The 17,850-nt window shown below is 41.6% G+C and overlaps 1 protein-coding gene across 1 annotated transcript in view; it reads right to left on the bottom strand.

The window, feature by feature from the left end:
* Positions 1 to 17,850, bottom strand: part of EXT2 (exostosin glycosyltransferase 2) — a 151,790-nt gene that overhangs the window by 125,599 nt on the left and 8,341 nt on the right. Inside the window, exons 2-4 of the mRNA XM_002755201.7 lie at positions 16,335 to 16,900; positions 15,003 to 15,092; positions 9,973 to 10,089 (exon numbers count right to left, since the gene is read on the bottom strand). Coding sequence (XP_002755247.2) covers positions 9,973 to 10,089; positions 15,003 to 15,092; positions 16,335 to 16,870 — 743 coding nt within the window. The 5' untranslated portion in view covers positions 16,871 to 16,900. The remainder of the gene's footprint in view (positions 1 to 9,972; positions 10,090 to 15,002; positions 15,093 to 16,334; positions 16,901 to 17,850) is intronic.

Genomic DNA, 17,850 nt, shown 5'->3' with positions numbered 1-17,850 from the left:
GTCTGCATCACCAGGGCCACAGAAACGGCAGGGAGACCGAATTGGTGGTTGAAAACATTAAGTAGAAAAAACTGTCTTCATCAAAGCATGGTATCTCCAGTCTTAACATCTGGATGGCAAGGATGTGTAAAAGAAAACAGAGGGAGGAAAGATCTCCAAGGGTCTAGTGCCATGCGGATCTCCACATGAGACAGACATGGGAACACAAAGTTAGTAAGTCTGAAGTCAAGGGGAAGATTTTGGAGAGACCAGATGGGAAGTAATTCCCTCCTGGAAGACAAGACTCCCACAAGACAGAGACGGTACAGAACATACAGGCAATATGCGCTGAGCATATCAAATCTGAAAATTTGAAATCCTAAATGCTCCAAAATCCAAAGCTTTCTGGATGCCAACATAACGCACAAAAGAAATGCTGATTGCAACATTTTAGATTTCTGGATTCTGAACGCTCAACCAAGAGTATAATGCAAATACTCCAAAATCTGAAAAAAAAAAAAAATCAGGAGTCAAAAACACTTCGAGTCCTGAGCATTTTGAACAAGGGACACTCAATCTGTTTAGGCCGAGGGACCACAAAGAATCAGTGTCAAAGAGAAGAATCACAGAAATCACATTCCAGGAAGAAATGAAACACTCAGCAGCCCTAGAAGCAGCACGCACTGAAATCCAGCTCACGCTGGCACAGGCCAGGGAAAACACTAGGGCTATGTATCTCTCACAAGCAACACCACCATGCAACCTAGACTTTGTGAACCCATCTATTTTTTATTTTTATTTTTGGATTTGAAGAGAAAGGAATGGTAATTGTTACTTTTCCTCAGTTACTCAGACTTGTTTGGAAGTTCTAGCTGGGGAGCATCTCATTCAGTAATTATTCTCTAACTGAGAAGGTCATCTTCTTTTATAGAGCATTAAGCTTCAGGTTTAAATCATAAAGCAATGAGTAAAGGTGAACACCTGCCTAGTCAGCTAGACTAGCCAAATAAACCCCAGAGAAAAGAGCAACCTATCCCACAGACAGACTGCCTTTACCTCAGGATGGATTCTTTTTCCGGCCAAACTAAGAGCAAAAGCCATTTCCCATATCACGATTAAGAAAAAAAGGAACCAGTAGACTCCCTAAATCTCAATGTCCAGTAGCAATTAGCTACCTGAGGTCATTTAAATTAAACTAATTAAAAGTAAATAAAATTAAAAGTTCAGTTCGTCAGTCACACTAGACCCATTTCCAGTGCTCAATAGCGACATGTGGCTGGGGGCTGCCTGACAGCACAAATGTAGACCATGTCCTTACTGTAGAAGGTTCCACTTAATGGAGCTGCTCCATGAAGTAGGTGAGAGCCAGAGGCCAGGGTGAGGGTCAGTGGAGATAAGAAGGATATACAGCAGCAACCCAGCAGGGAGATGGTTTGGATCAGCTGTAGAGACTCATTCCTTTTTCCTGGCCAATTTCCTCCTAAATTATTGCTCAATAAATTTATTGAGCAATATGTTGAACATTTACAACCAACAATATTCTTTCTAGACACTGAAACAGGCTTTTGAGCTCTACACTCAGCCCTGAGCCTCAATAATTTTTCCTTTGTAAAAGTATTAATTTTCTGAGGATGACTTCGTGATGGCGAGATCAGATAGAGGGAGCACCCACAGCTCATCTCAAAGTAAACACCATCTCTGCTCAAAATATTTCTTTAATCGAACTTACCTGTTTAAACAAGAGGATAATTTACAGTGAAACCCACAAGAAGCAGGGAAACTTCCTTAATAATTAAAGCTATTTGAAATGAAATGGACTTTTTGTGAGGTGGCAATTTTTCAATATAAATCAGAAACCTTTTCATTAAAAAGTTACAGTGGAAAGTCATGCTTCAAGTTAAGAGCTAAATGGTCTTTAAAGGTCTTTCTAAACCATAAGGCCTTGGTTTTCTGATGGATCTCCTGAATGTTTCTGGAGCCTTTCTCTTTAAGTAGAGCTGATAGCACAAAACTAGTGTTCTACCCTCTCCAGAAAAAGAATAAACAGGTGGGCATCCAAGAGGGGTGAAGAGGATGTCCAGGCAGAAGTACACAGAGTATTGGATTCCCAGAGGGTATTTCTGCATGGTGGGGTGGGGAAGGAGATGGCACATGTTGAATGTTCAAGCCCTAGTGTGGTGGGAGCTTCTGCTTAAGAGAAGAATAGTAAGGTAGCCTGGCACAGGGTATCAGAGCCCTAGAAAGGAAAGGAAGGCTTCTGTGCTGAGGGAATGGGGATGATGGAGACCAAGTGAGGTTAGGAGAGCATCTGGGCAGCCCAGAGGAAAGTGTTAGAGCCTGGGCAAGCAGAGAAGGGTACACAAGTTGTGGGTAGAATGATGGTAATGGTAGCATCATCCCAGTGCTAGAACCCAAGAAGTATGAGGAGGGCATCTGTGCTGGGAGGGTGCAGGGCAACAGCCATGGCATCACAATGTGGGGAGTCAGAGTCTAAGCAGGGATGAGGATGGGTAGGGAAGGCCTCTGTGCAATATGGGGGAAAGGGGGCAACAGAAGTTTGATTAGTATAAGATGGTTGATCAAATAAGTAAAGATATTGAGGATAATGGGAGCCAGATTTCTAGGAATCAGAGAAGGGAGTTACAAATATGGAAAGAGAACCAGAATGCCCCTGCAGTGCTGGAAGGAACTGGAGATTCTTAGATGAATGCATGGTTTTCAATATGCATATATAGATAGACATCTATCTGCACAGATATAGAAATAAATACAGACGTTGATGTGTGGTGCTCAAAGAGACTCTTAAGTAAGAAAGACTCTGGCTTAGATTTCACTGATAAGAAATAAAGTTCTGATTTAGACATTCGGTTACCAGGATCACTGGATCCCCAAACTACTGCTACTCCATTTTCAGTATAAATGTGCAGATGTGAACAAGTCTAAAAATGTGTCCCCTGCTTGCATGCTGGCTGTTCCTGACCTAGCAGATGGTTGGAGTATGCCCATTTTAGTTTTAAGCAAACTAAATTTTAAGGTGGATTTGTTTTCCTTTTAAAGACTAAAATTACTAGCTATGGCTTTCATGTCTCCTCCCAGCAGCACTGATATCTAAGTTTAAGCAAAACCATGCTGAGAACTTTCAGTCTCCCTCAATAGTAACAGTTGTAAACTCCCAATTTAGTTCCTTTCAGAAGGAAAATGACAAGAATTCCAGCTGAGGCCAACACAGCTGTGAGAAGCAGCTATCAATAGCAACAATCATCCGCTTCCCATTGAACAAATACTGACAGAGATTTAAAACAAAAATAAAAGCAAAGCTCTCACTATTCTGTATAGCCCACAAGAGATGTGGGAATTCCCTTAAACAAGAACTCTCACAGGGATCAACAAATCCAAAATGCTGCCATGAGGTGGCCCATCCTGACTTATCCCAAGTCCCTGGAAGGATGATGAGTCTGAACCTGTCTTTACTTTTTAATTTTTTTTTTTTTTTTTTTTGGCTTCGTATTCAGGGGTGGAGATGGGTGGTGGTAGGAGATGTTCTTTATAAAAGTTAGCACCACAAGTGATGGCCAGACTGCAAGCTGGCACCGAAATGGCCACCCGAGCCAGGTTGTAGAAATCCATCCATCAGCCAGCAGAGGGAGGTTCATGCTCAGTGCAGCCTTACCTTTCAGTGCTTCCCTGAAGATAAACTGGACACTCCTATCCGGTAATTGAACCACAGAACTTTAGAAACTGACACCTTTTCAAAGGATCTAAAGATATTCCAGCTGAGTTATACATAAAAATTAGAGACACTAAATTACTAGGAAAATACCACCAATATAAGATCTCTGAAACTAATCATATGTTGATGTATCTAAATCTCTGAAACTAGTTATTTGAAAATTATTTTTACTGTTTGGAGTGGTTTTTCTCCTTTGTTTTATTTTCACTAAAGCTTTTATTTTCAGTTTTCTTCACTGGATTAAATCTGAAGGGAAGTAAGCATCCTAAACCAATGTAAGAGAGCTAGTTTATATGAGTGAGATTAAATAATAGAGAGTTTGGTTCAAGTGGTCTCAAGAAAAGTGTACTTAAGACAGAGGCCCACAGGCAGCTGAGCAGTCCTAACAGACCAGTCCTCACATGTCACACTCTGCCTCACCCAGGGTTTCTCAACCTCAGAGCTGCTGACATTTGCACTCAGTAATTCTTGTTGTTGGGGGCTGTTCTGCCTTACACAGAAAACAATAAACGTAGCAGGCCTGAGTGCTGTCCTTTGAAAGGCTTGCTTACAAGTTTGGTCTTTTGGTGTCATCTGGAACTTAGATTTGGAGAGGGTTCCCATCATCCCTGGAACCGATAAGAGTGGCTCACTGTGTCCAAGCTCTTTGCACAGACAAACATGGTTTATGCTGAGCATATGCTTTCCTTCTGGGAAAGCATGGAAGTCTGGCACGTGCCAGGCAGAGAGAGCCTATGCAGTCAGCTCCTAAGAAAGGCTGTGGGTGCTAAGTCTCTGACGAGCTCCCCTGGTTGACAGCATTTCCTAAGTGTCGCCACAGCTTGCTGCTAAGGGAACTAAGCACATCCAGTGCACTCCACTGGAAGAAAGCACTTGGGAGCTTGTGACTGGTTTTCCCAGATTCACTCCATGTGCCTTCTACCTCTCCTGACTGTGCTTTGAGTCCTTCTACAGTAATAAGTCATAGACATTAGAACAATTATTTGCTGAGTCATGGAGCCCTCCTGGCAAATCAATCATAGTAACTGGAAGTGGTCTTCAGGACCCTGTGACACACATCCGCACTGTCATGACACTCAAAAATGTCTACATATTGCCAAATGTCCACTGGGGAACAAAATCCCTCCCTTTCTTCCAAAGAGAACCACCAATCTAGCCCAATACGGGCCTTCAGTAAAGGTTTGAGTTGACGTGAACCGAACTAAACTGAATTGAATGAAATAATTTTCAGAACAACTTGAGGAGGAAAAAAAAGAGAAAAATAAATGAACACAAACTTTCAAATCACACAACTGATTTAAGTTTAAGTAAATGCTCCCAGAAGCAGCAAACAGAGAAGTAACTCTTTTTTCCACTTACAGTTCTTTCTATCTCGTGCTACATAGATATGCCAAATTAAGACCATAGGCACATAACAGAAACTTGTACTGCCCCCAAGGGTACCAGCTGGACCTCTATAGATCACCCTTTCTCAATTGACAAAAATCTCACCTCAAAATAGGGCACTGAATTACATCAGTTCCTTCTGTCCATGAATTCACTACGAGACTTATTTGTGTATTTCCATTTTGATGACAACCAAAAAAATTAGTATGGGAATAGTTTTGCTCATACTTAATGATGAATACAGCTAAAAATTATTCAACGCCCTAGTTTGTATTTAGTGGGCTAATGAGATGAGAGGAACACTTAAAATGTAAATCATATAAAGCAGTATAGTAAAATGCAGATAAAATCTAGGCTGTGGGTATACATTATGTTCACTGTAAAATTTTTTAAACTTTGCTATCTGTTTGGAAATTTTCATAACAAAATGTTGAGAAAAATATGAATCGTGCATCTGCACCATATGAGGATAAATGATGCCACAATATGCTACGAAAAGGGAAACTTCTAATGGTTCAAATAGAAAAACGTGGTTTAAAAAAAAACTACATCATCACCCAACATACAACAGTATAGGCACATCAAACCCAACAAACCTGTAATTAATTCCATATTCACCTTAAAAACGTAATACCATTTCAAAGAAATAGCATCAGCTATCATACTAAATTATGTCAATCTAAATGTTACTAGTTTTGTAGATGTGCTTGTATTTAATTTGGAAATTTGTTTCAGTTTTGTAGTTGTATAAGCACAAAGAGTTTAGATTGGTTTTTATTTTTATTTATTTATATTATAATTAAAATGCAAGTGACCTTGAATAGTCAGAAAAACTCTGAAAAAGAACACAGCCTGAGCAATATCACAAGACCCCATCTCTACAAAAAATTAGCTAGGCATGGTGGCATGTGCCTGTAGTCCTAGCTACTTGGGAAGCTGAGGCAGGAGGATCGCCTGAGCCCAGGGGTTCAAGGCTGCAGTGAGCTATGATCCCACCAATTTGATCCAGCACTCCAGGGTGACAGATCAAGACCTTGTCTCTTAAAAAAAAGAAAAAAGAAGAACAAAGTTGGAGAACTCACATTTATTTCAAAACTTAATACAAAGCTACAATAACCAAGACAATGTGGTACTGGTATAATAATAGATATATAGACCAACAGATTAGAATTGAGATGCAACGATAAATCCATGTATCTATGGCCAGTTGACTTTTATCAAAGGTACCAAGACCATTCAATGGAAGAAGACTAGTTTTCAACAAGTGCTGCTGAGGCAACTAGACATACACAAGCAAAAGGATGAAGTTGGACCCCCACCTTATACCACATACAAAAATTAACTCAAAATGAACCACAAACCTAAATGTAAGAGCAAAAACTGCAAAACTCTCAGAAGAAAACGTAAGGGTAAATCTTCATGGCCTTAGATTAGGCAATGGTTTCTTAAAAATGACACCAAAACGGCAGGGCGCGGTGGCTCAAGCCTGTAATCCCAGCACTTTGGGAGGCCGAGGCGGGTGGATCACGAGGTCAAGAGATCGAGACCATCCTGATCAACATGGTGAAACCCCGTCTCTACTAAAAATACAAAAAATTAGCTGGGCATGGTGGCGCGTGCCTGTAATCCTAGCTACTCGGGAGGCTGAGGCAGGGGAATTGCCTGAACCCAGGAGGCAGAGGTTGCGGTGAGCCGAGATCACACCATTGCACTCCAGCCTGGGTAACAAGAGCGAAACTCCGTCTCAAAAAAAAAGAAATGACACCGGAACTACAAATCACCAAAGGAAAAACAGGTAAATTGAGTTCATTAAAACGAGGAACTTTTGTGCATCAAAGGATACTATCAAGAAAGTTAGGCCAGGTGCAGTGGCTCACACCTGTAATCCCAGCACTTTGGGAGGCCGAGGCGGATGGATCACCTGAAGTTGGGAGTTTGAGACCAGCCTGACTAACATGGAGAAACCCCATCTCTACTAAAAGTACAAAATTAGCCAGGCATGGTGGTGAATGCCTGTAATCCTAGCTACTCAGGAGGCTGAGGCAGGAGAATCACTTGAACCCAGGAGACGGAGTTTGCAGTGAGCCAAGATCACACCATTACACTCCAGCCTGGGCAACAAGAGCAAAAGTCCATCTCAAAAAAAGTGAAAGTGAAAAGCAATATATAAAATGGGAGAACGTATTTGCAAATCATATATCTGATGAGGGTCTAACATCTGGAATAGATAAATAATTCTTATAGCTTTACAATAAAAAAAAAATTCAATTTTAAAATGGGCAAATGATCTGAATAGACACTTCTCCAAAGAAGTTATATAAATGGCCAATAGGCACATGAAAAGATACTCGAAATTATTAGTCATTGGGGAAATGCAAACCGAAACCACAATGAGATGCAACTTCACATCCACTAGGATGGCTAGAATAAAAACACAGGCAATAACGGGCTAGTGAGGATATGGGGACATTGAAATCCTCATACATGATTGGTGGGAATGTAAAACGGTGCAGCCTCTTTGGAAAACAGTTTAGCAGCTCCTCAGAAAGTTAAACAGAGAGCTACCATATGACCCAGCAGTTCTGCTTCTAGGTCAAGAGAACTGAAACTAGTTTTACACAAAAACTTGAATACAAATGTTCATAGCAGCATTACTCGCAAGAGCTAAAAGGTGGAAATAATCCAAATTTCCATCAACTGATAAAGAGATGAACAAAATGTGGTATATTCATATAATGAAATATTCAGCCAAAAAAGAAATGAAGTACTGACTCCATGCTACAACATGAATAAAACTTGGAAACACTGTGCTAAGTGAAAGAAGACAGGTACAAAAGATCAGTTACGGTATATTCATAGGAAATGGCCAAAATAGGCAAATGCATAAAGACAAAAAGCAGATTAAAGATTCTTGCTGGCGACAGAGGTAAGGACTGACTGCTATTGGATATTACGTTTATTTGTGGAGAAATGAAAATGCTCTAGAATTAGGTAGCAGTGCTGATGATAGTTATATAATTTTGTGAATATACTAAAAACCACTAAATTGTACACATTAAAAAAGTAAATTTTATGGTATATATAAATTAATCTCAATTTTTAAAATAAAATACGTCAACTCTGGGAGTCCACTAAGGGAGAAAAATCCAGGAAGATGGCCTGAGCAGTAAGTTCATAACCACTCAGTCTTGCTTTGCACTTGCCTAAAGGCAGAGGCAAAAATGTCTCAAGCTCACCCGGGCTTTGCACATCATCTACATAACAAAATGTGCTAAACAAATGGCTAATGTAAGTTTCAAATTTTGGTCCCAGGCTACAGGGTAGAACACACACAGAGGAGAGATGTCTTCTCCTGAGAAGTTCTCTTACTTCTCAGAGTCCACAAGGTTTCTAAGGAGAAGTCTGAGGTACTTAAAAAATGCTTCTAATGTTCTCCAAGCAAACTATTTCCATGAGACCCATTTCTGAAACCAAATATGGCATTTTTAGTGTCACAATTTATAAATTGGTCACCTCTGCTTCTGAGCTCTTCCACATAAGTAAATGATGCTTTTATTATCATGTTTGTTTAAAGCTCATTGAGATTCTCACCAGGAAATAGCACAAGTTTTACACAGACTACAGAACAAAAAGGTTACGTCTATGCTCCACATCCATGCTGACAGCACTTTTCATTTACTCCTTCACATATTAAACTATGAGCCAAGAAATGCCAGACACTGAAGATACGGGAGTTAAAAAAACATCTGGATGCAGTGGCATGGGCTTACAGTCCTGCTACTTGGGAGGCTGAGGCAGGAGGATCACTTGAGCCCAAGAGTTTGAATCTAGCCTGGGCAACATGGCAAGACCCTGTCATTTAAAACAACAAAACAAAACAAAAAGCAAAAACAAAAACCTAACATCAGCTTCACTGCACTTACAAAATCCAAAATCCAAACAAGACAGGTTTTGAGCAAGTCATGACGATGGGCATCATGTGTGTCATCCTAGGAGACGTGCAGGCTGCTGTCAGAGCATAAAGCAGAGGAGCCAGTGCAGGAGCCACAAAAGTACCCCTTCCACCCCACTCCAGTAGGTGGTTTCAAGCTGAAACCTAACAAGGCTCTCTATCCTCTGACCACTATCTCCATCTCTAGCTTTGTATCTGAGAACTTTTTGCTTCTTTCAGTTCCTAGAACAAGCTGTGCTCTCTCAGGTTTTGCACAAGTAGGATGTTACTGATGAAGACGAGGAACAAAATCTGCAGACAGGGGAGAGTGTGTCTGCCGCCCAGAAAAACTGACAGGGCACAACTTGTTCTAGGAAATAAAAGTAGCAAAAAGTTCGCAGACACAAAGCTAGAAATGGAAATAATGGTCAGATAATAGAGAGCCTTGAAAAATGTTTTAGGGACTGTGGGCTAAGGCCCAACGTGCATCTTACCCTAACTAAGGGCAATGTGAAGCCAGGGATCAGACTTGAGGGTAGCAAGACCAGAGGCAGGGAAACCAAATAGGAAGCTGTTTCAGCAATCCAATGGAGAGATGACAGGAACCTAGCCTGGGGTAGGGGTGGAGCAGTTGGGGAGCAGACAGACCTAGGAAGTATTTAGGATGTAGAATCAATAGGACTTCCTATGGGAAACAAAGGAGAGAAAGGAGTTAAGGACACCACACAGATTTCTGGTTTAGAAAACTTGGTAGTCAGTACTGTGAGTTAACAGAGAGAGAGAAAACTGCAGGATGGATGAGACTGGTGTGGAGGTGGGAAAATGGGTGCCTCAAGGACTCTGGTCTGTAATTGATGCTTTGGTTGCTGTGACACCCACCCCGCTAAATCTCATCAGCATCTCAGATTCAGTAAAGGCACACCTGGCTGGGATGAATGTATCTTACCCTGGTCCTTTCTCTGGAAGATCCACCTCAGCCGACAGTGGACTATAGACAGGAATGCTGACATCGTAGCCTTGCCGGTAAGTCCACGTAGAAAAGCCGCCACCAGCCAACAGGGCCCTGAGAGCAGAGGATGTTGTTAAATGATGAGAAAGAAAGGACTTTATTCTGACATGCACTGTGGAGAGGAATAGGAATTACTGACTTTGTTATCAAAACCAGCTAATGTTTACTGAGTCATTTTTCTATAAAGACACGGTGTTAAATGCCTTACACACACATCTCCTGGCCATCAGCTGCATTCTTTCCTTGAATCACCAGCCTTCTCCCAGGGTGCTAAATAGCCTTTCCTTACTTGCCAGTTTTTAAAACATATCACATCCCAGAGAACACCTTATGGACAGCCTCCCTGCTACCTCCTTCATATCCCATCCACCTCTCCCTAGTCATACTTTATAATTCAACACATTTACAATAACAGGAATAACAGTTCTGCAGGGAAAGACTGACTGGGGCAGTCACTTACCAACCACTGACTGGAATCTCAGAAGACAATGGGCCTGGTGAGCAGTGGTGGCCAGAAAGTATCATATCACACGTTGCTTATACCCCAGCCTCTCTCCAATCCCTGCCCCAAGTGGTTCTTTCCACCGTCATCCCAGAGCTACGTGTCAATCATGTAGCCTCCACCAGTTCTCACTGTCTCTTCCAGCTACTCAGTCTTACTAACCCAATTCCCTCTACAGGAAGCAGAAGCTAGAATTAAACCCTCAGTGCTTCTCTTGCAGTTTGCTTGTATCAGCCTTTACTCTCCTCAATTAGAAAACAGTGACCACATTGTTTTAACTGCATCCAGCAAGTAGTACAATGACACTTCATCAGAGAAAGGAAGCAGGTGTGTATCACACCAACTTTTACTATGATTCTGTCCCAGGACCCCAAACTCATCAAAATCACTTTCTAGGGCAGAGCTCTGCCAGTTGCACACACTGCAAAGTCTGAGCCAAGATGTCTGAACAGAGAAACCACATTTTTTGCAATATTGATTGCTACCAATCCCCTCCCTGCCCTGATGACAACCTACATTCCCTTCTAACATGACCAGTTTAGGTTCAAAGATTTTCAAACCACCCCTGGAAATCCCACTCTGTTTGTTTAAGGTTTATGAAACCAAGAACTGGTGAGTGAGGTAATGTGCAGGCTAAAAACTTCTCCAGCTGCCAGTCTACTCTGTAAAATGTAATGACTATCCTTAGTACCAACATACGGTCTTATTTTTCCTGATTAGCATGCAACACTGAATCCAACCAACATGAATTTGGGCAGGTTCCATGACCATGATGGCAAGCAGACTCTATGGGCCCCATGGCTTATGTGCAGAGAAGCAGACATAGATGCAATATTCAGCCACCGGGCAGTCCAGGTAAGCCAGGGTCGTGGGTTATTAGGCTGTTAAACTCACAGCCCCAGAGGAGAAGGGGTTATGTGTGTAGAGAGAAAGGAAGTGGGTGTCTATCACATCAACCTTTACTATAATTCTGTCCCTGGGGCCCCAAACTTGTTATTCTGTCCTGGCAGGGTTAAGGTGTATGTTCAGCACTGGCAGTGGGAAAGCTGCAATCGGAAGCATGCCTTACACTGAAGATCATACACGTGCAATCTCCGTTTGTCTTCTCAAAAAGAGCCACCACCGCAATTAGTCAAACTGGCCTCATGCCAGCCCTGCTACTGACAAGACTTTAACTTTAAGGCACTGCATCTTCTTCTGCCAAGGTCTCCATTACATTCTAATGGAGAAAATATTGTAAGAATCCCTTGCTTTACAGAACACATGTTTTACATTGACTGAAAAGTGAATTTCTCAACAGCACATTCTGTTTTCCCATTATGTATCCCCAAATCAGAGATCAGTTCCAAAGCTGCAAGAGACTGAAGAGAAAACCTGCAGCTAAAGAAGTATTAATATGACGATATGACTCAGCTCAGGCCAAGTATTATATCACTGGAAGTGTTCTCCAGCTTCACTAGGAGCCTCCTTCGACACTGAGCCTTCCTCCCCATGGCCTCGTACTCTCCACCTTCCCTAATCCAGTGTTCTGCATATTTTCTCACAGTTTTCCTCCTGCTTTCTAAGTATTCACAGTGCCTAAACACAGTAAGGCTGCAAGTTTGTCTTTTGCTTTCCTTTAAACCATGCAGGGAATAAGGCCTGCGAATACTTCAAATATAAAGCTTCAGGCTTTGCATAAAACAAAACCCAAATAGGCTGATTGATTCTATTGGTCATCCTTATTTGTTCACTGACTCAAACAAACTGTAAAACAATATTTGTGGGACAGGTAAATACGAGCAAAGGCTAGATATGTAGTGACTATGTGGTGATATTGAAAAATTACCATTCATTTTCTTAGGTATGATAATAGTATTACAGTTAATTACTTTTTTTTTAAAGGCTGCATCATGGAGAGATTCACACAAAAATATTTACAGATGTAATGATCTAATGTCTGGGATTTGTTTCTAGACAATCTAGCGGAGGTGGAGGTGGATGAGAGTAAGGATGAAACAAGACGGGCTGCAAGCTAATGATTACTGAAGCTGGACAGAGGATATGTGGGGCTCACTGTACTAGTCTCTCTTCTTTGTACAGGTGTGAAATTTTCCATAACAAGTTTAAGCAAATAAATACACATCCACAGAAAAGGAGAAATGTGTGAGAGAGATCTGCAAAGAAATGATAATAAAAATCCAAGGTAGTAAGAGTATTACAGATTTGAGAACACTAACATCAGTTAAGTCATTAAACATGTATAAGCCATTAAATATGTCCCATGTAAGTTAAAATAAGATGGGTTTGTAGGTGTGCTTGTGTCTAAATCCATAAGAAAAAAACTAGAAGATATATCACATTTTAACAATAAGTATTTTTCAGTAAGGAAGTGAAAACAGAGGAGCAAATCAAAGTAGATTTTTACATTTTACTCTTTAAACACTTGCATGCTATTCGACCTTGTACAAAGTATGTATGTATCATGTGTATGGATTTTTTTAATTAAAAGAGAAATAAAAACATGTAAGCAGCATAAAAAACATATTCACTGATCAGACATTCCCCTTCAGTCCAGGTCCTTGTATCGTATTTCCTTGAGTAAAATAAATTTTAAGTAATTACACCTGTGACTTTGAACTTCAGGAGATCTTAAAGCAGTCTAATCTAGCCCATCTGTTTTCTAATTTCCAAACAATCTGACATGCAGCTCCTGTAAAAATCACTCTGAATTCACTGTTCTTGCCTCCTTTGAATCCAGGAACAAGGAAGAAGAATAATAAATATTAACAAACAAATCTACTATTCCTTACCCCAACCAGAAGGCCACCTAAATTTCAAAATGAAATTTCCCACAACCAAGATAAAGAAGGACTAGATGGTGATTCATTACCTGCTATTGGAATGGCTATAATCCCTTACAAAAATACATGCACAGGGAAAACTATTCAACCTTCCCGATCCTAACACCTAAACACTAGCATGTATTCACACTTTCTCCTGTCTACTTGACACCTTCCTGCAGAGGAATAAAACTGCATTTAACATGTGCACTTGATAAAAATAAAATCCAACTCCCATGTGAATGCATATACCAAAATGTCAGCAAAAAGTGAAATGGCCCAAACAGAAAGAAGCCCTCTGAAAAGAAATCCAGAACAGGAGGTGGAGACTCCGCATTCCTAACAGGTCTTTTCCGTCCCTTCTCTGTTCTCCAAAGTATTTCACTTCCCTAGAACAAGCGAATCCACAAAACAGTAGCCCACTCAGGAACAAGCACACCTTCTCTGGGGCTGACAGCCAAATAACGGGATTGCCGTGTTCAGCTGCTTTCTACAGCATTTGTGCACCCGGACTGCCCTCTATCGTCCAAAATGGTCTCTACACCAACGTTGAGGGGTGGTCCTGCGGTGTTTGTCTCTTCTAGTTATAACTGTATTTCCAGACAGAAATTCAAAACTGACTTTAGATAATCACTTAAAGCAAAGAAAGCTTAGATTTAATCTTCTGGGGAAAAGGAGTCTAAGTGTCGATTTTCATAAATGATCAGGTTAGCCTCTAACAACTTGAGAACTAGCCTCAGGCTGTTCTCAGGCTAATATCTCAGGCTGTTACCTTTTCAGTAACAATGATTTTAAGAGTTAAACACCAACTGTAATAAGACTGGTGATAAACAAGTTTAGGTGAATTCTTAACAATCCTGCCCCTTGAGCATTGCCCAGGACCTTTATACTGGGCCCCAACTTTCTGCTTTCCTCAAATCCTTGAACCAAGCACTAAGGGAGGTCTCTTAAGTAGTACCTCATGCCAGAGCTTTCCAAGAAAGCTCACACCAAAACGTTTCAGTCCGTGGATGAAAGGGCAGATAAATACAGTGAGTGAGCTCAAAGTCACTCTCATGCAGTCATGGCCACTCCATACCACATCTGCCTATTTGGAAGGGTTTTCTAGAAGGAAGGAAAGGTAAGAGGGGCAAGTAATGAAGGAAGACAGGCAGGCAGGGAGGGAGGGACAGACAGAAAGAACCCTACTGACAGAAACAACAGAAGGTAAATGAGAATCAGCATGCCCTCACTGCCCTCTGTATCTCAGGCTTTGGATACCACTTTCACATATTGACGCTGCCTTTTCTCAATAAGCTATGCATCTACTTGTGGCAAACGCTCCCGAATTCAGAGAGAACTAACACAAGCCAGTCACACCTTCAGGGGCTGGATGTGTTACACGCAGAAGTGCACAACCCAGAGCAGGAAGAGTTTTAGAAGCTATGCCAGGACATAAGCCCTAACTGGTTTTCCACAAAAGATTAAGCACTTCTAAATCTTCATGAGGAAAATACCTAGGACAATTTTCTAGTTTAATACACAATTCTGATTACAAAGTATGCAGTAGATTTAAGAATATAATTTCACATGAACAAAATGATCTTGCATTTACTTAATCCTTAGAAACCCATCACGACGACAGCCCCAAATATGCCTCCTACCTGTCTCTGGGGACATCCAGGGCTGTGTTATAATCAGGAGGCCCTCCAGGCAACATGTTGAACAACAGGTGATTTGTACCTCGATCCCACCTGTCAAGAAATTTAAAATGTTGGAGAATTCACGTGTCAACTATGAAGAGACAAGAGTCAGTTACTGGTTAATGAGCAGCAAGGACCCCCACGCCCAAATAGGGCCGCTTCTCAGGTTTATAAAGTAAACTCCTAGAAATCCCAACAGTACATCAGACACAAGTCTGGCTCCGTGACAGAAAGAACAGACGGACGTGTACTTCAAGCTTGTCCCATATAGAACTGCTTCTAATAATGAAAAGTTGAAAACTACACAAATGTTAACCATTTGGTTAAAGAAACAAAAAATAGTTTGGGCATGGTGACTCACACCTGTAACCATAGCACTTTGGGAAGCCAAGGCGGGCAGATCACCTGAGGCTGGGAGTTCAAGATCAGCCTGGCCAACATGGAGGAACCCTGTCTCTACGAAAAACACAAAATTAGCCAGGCACGGTAGTGCATCCCTGTAATCCCAGCTACTCGGGAGGCTGAGGCAGGAGACTCGCTTGAACCTAGGAGGCAGAGGTTGCAGTGAGCCAAGATCGCACTGTTGCACATCAGCCTGGGCAACAAGAGCAAACTCCATCTCAAAAAATAAAATAAAATAAATTAGAGAAACCTGGCTAAATATATGGTAGAACATCTGCAAAATGGAATACTATGCAACCCTTAAAGTTCTATAGTAAAAGAACATAAAATCATGTCGTAATTTGGAAATATATTCATGACATATTAAGGGAAAAAAGCAAAAGAGCACTGTACTGTGATCCTCTTTGGGACAAAAATTTATATACATATACACATGTGTATGCATATTTTTAATATCAAAATATTAATAATGTTTCTATCTTAGAGACAGGATTTCAGAATGAATCTTAGATTCTTCTTTTTGCTTCCTGTATTTTCAGACTTCTTACAGTGAATGTGTATTATGTAAGTGCTAAGAGGAGTGGGGAGCATATTTAGATTTAAAAGGAAGAACACAGGAAGAAGAGCCATGCTTAGTTTGGAAACTCTAACAGACTGGGAACCCACAGTGGTAATGCCGGAGACAGCAGACTACTCTTCATGGGAACACAGGCAGAGGCTGCCACAGGCCTCACACTGCAAGTCAGTCCCTCAAACACACCCCATCCTACAAGAAGACAGCATCGGGAAGCCAACTCAAGAGCAGAAGCATTCCCATCCTTCCCTTCCCTTTAGTTTCCCGAGGGCCATTCGAGAATCTCTTGGGCACTGGGCCGTGTGAGTGTGAGATACCTAGAGAGCTGGGCCAAGGCTTGTGCTGTCTCCTTGATGCGGAGTGTGTTCTGGTTAAGCACATCGATGGAGGGCACAAACAGGCAGGCCCGGTTGATGTCATCAGTGTAGTAGTCACTGTCTGAGATGGCTGTGAGCAGTTCATTATACTCCCGGGAGATGGTGTTGCTGACGGGGACGCCGAAGTCATCCACGTACTTTTTCAGAGCATAGATATACACCTTGATTTTGTTCTTTGGGTTGAAGCCACAGCGGTAGACATCAAAACACGTGTGCATTCTGCAACTGAGATCCCCCCGCTCTGGGATGGGACTGTCGGCTGGCAGCCTGACCACCGGCACATCACGGACGCTGCGCTTCTCTACATTCCACTCATTGGAGGACTCGATAGAATGGGGCCAGAACTGAAACATGCCAGTGGCAATGAGGCCCAGGAGGACAATGGAGAAGAGGGTGATGTAGTAGATTCGGTGCTTGGTCTTCATTCTTGGGATAAGGGCAGGACCCCGGATATTATACTTGACCGACGCACACATAATGACACAGACAGCCTCTTCCTCACACTCCTGCTCACCAGGGAGAGAAATAAGAAAAATCAAGTATTTAGGATGGCAAATGATACTTGAAAAGACTATTCAACTTTTTTTTTTGACATGGAATCTCACTGTGTCACTCAGGGTGGAATGCAGTGGTGCAACCTCTACCCACCCACCCCAGGCTCAAGCGATCCTCCCACTTTAGCCTCTCAAGTAGCTGTGACCACTACGCCAGCTAATTTTTTGTATTTTTAGTAGAGAAGGGGTCTCACCATGTTGCCCAGTGTGGTCTTGAACTCCTGCACTCAAGCCATCGGCCTGCCTCAGCCTCCTAACATGCCAGGGTTACAGGCGTAAGCCACTGCGCCCAGCCTCAACTTTTAATGTACCTGTTTCTTTCCCTTGAGTGATGTGGTGAAATAAGAAAAAGGGATTTTGGACACTACTTATAAACATATAGAAATATATATCTGAATATATGAATATATATAGTACATAATTTATTTAATATTTAATACTTCATATATTTAATATAAATATCAATACATCATATAAAATATAACTACACCCTATCAATATACATTCACTTAAAGCAGAAGCTGGCAAATGTGGGACTCTGGGAAGGAGGGCTCTGACCAAGGCAGAGAAATCAAAAGTGGAATAAAGACAGTTATTTTGTTTTATTTCAAAACAGTTGCTTAACACAGAATAATGATTAACTGGACAAACTGATGCTTCATAATTCTAAAATCTGTTTTTGGCTGGGCACGGTGGCTCATGCCTATAATTCCAGCACCTTGGGAGGCCAAGGAGGGTGGATCACCTGAGGTCAGGAGTTTGAGGTCAGCCTAGCCAGCATGGCAAAACCCCAACTCTACTAAAAATACAAAAATTAATGAGGTGTGGTGACATGCACCTATAATCCCAGCTACTCGGGAGGCTGAGGCAGGACAATTGCTTGAACCCAGGAGGTGGAGGTT

Source organism: Callithrix jacchus, chromosome 10, assembly GCF_049354715.1.
Source record: "Callithrix jacchus isolate 240 chromosome 10, calJac240_pri, whole genome shotgun sequence".
Taxonomy (NCBI): Eukaryota; Metazoa; Chordata; class Mammalia; order Primates; family Cebidae; genus Callithrix; species Callithrix jacchus.
This window is presented reverse-complemented; position numbering and strand designations above follow the sequence as displayed.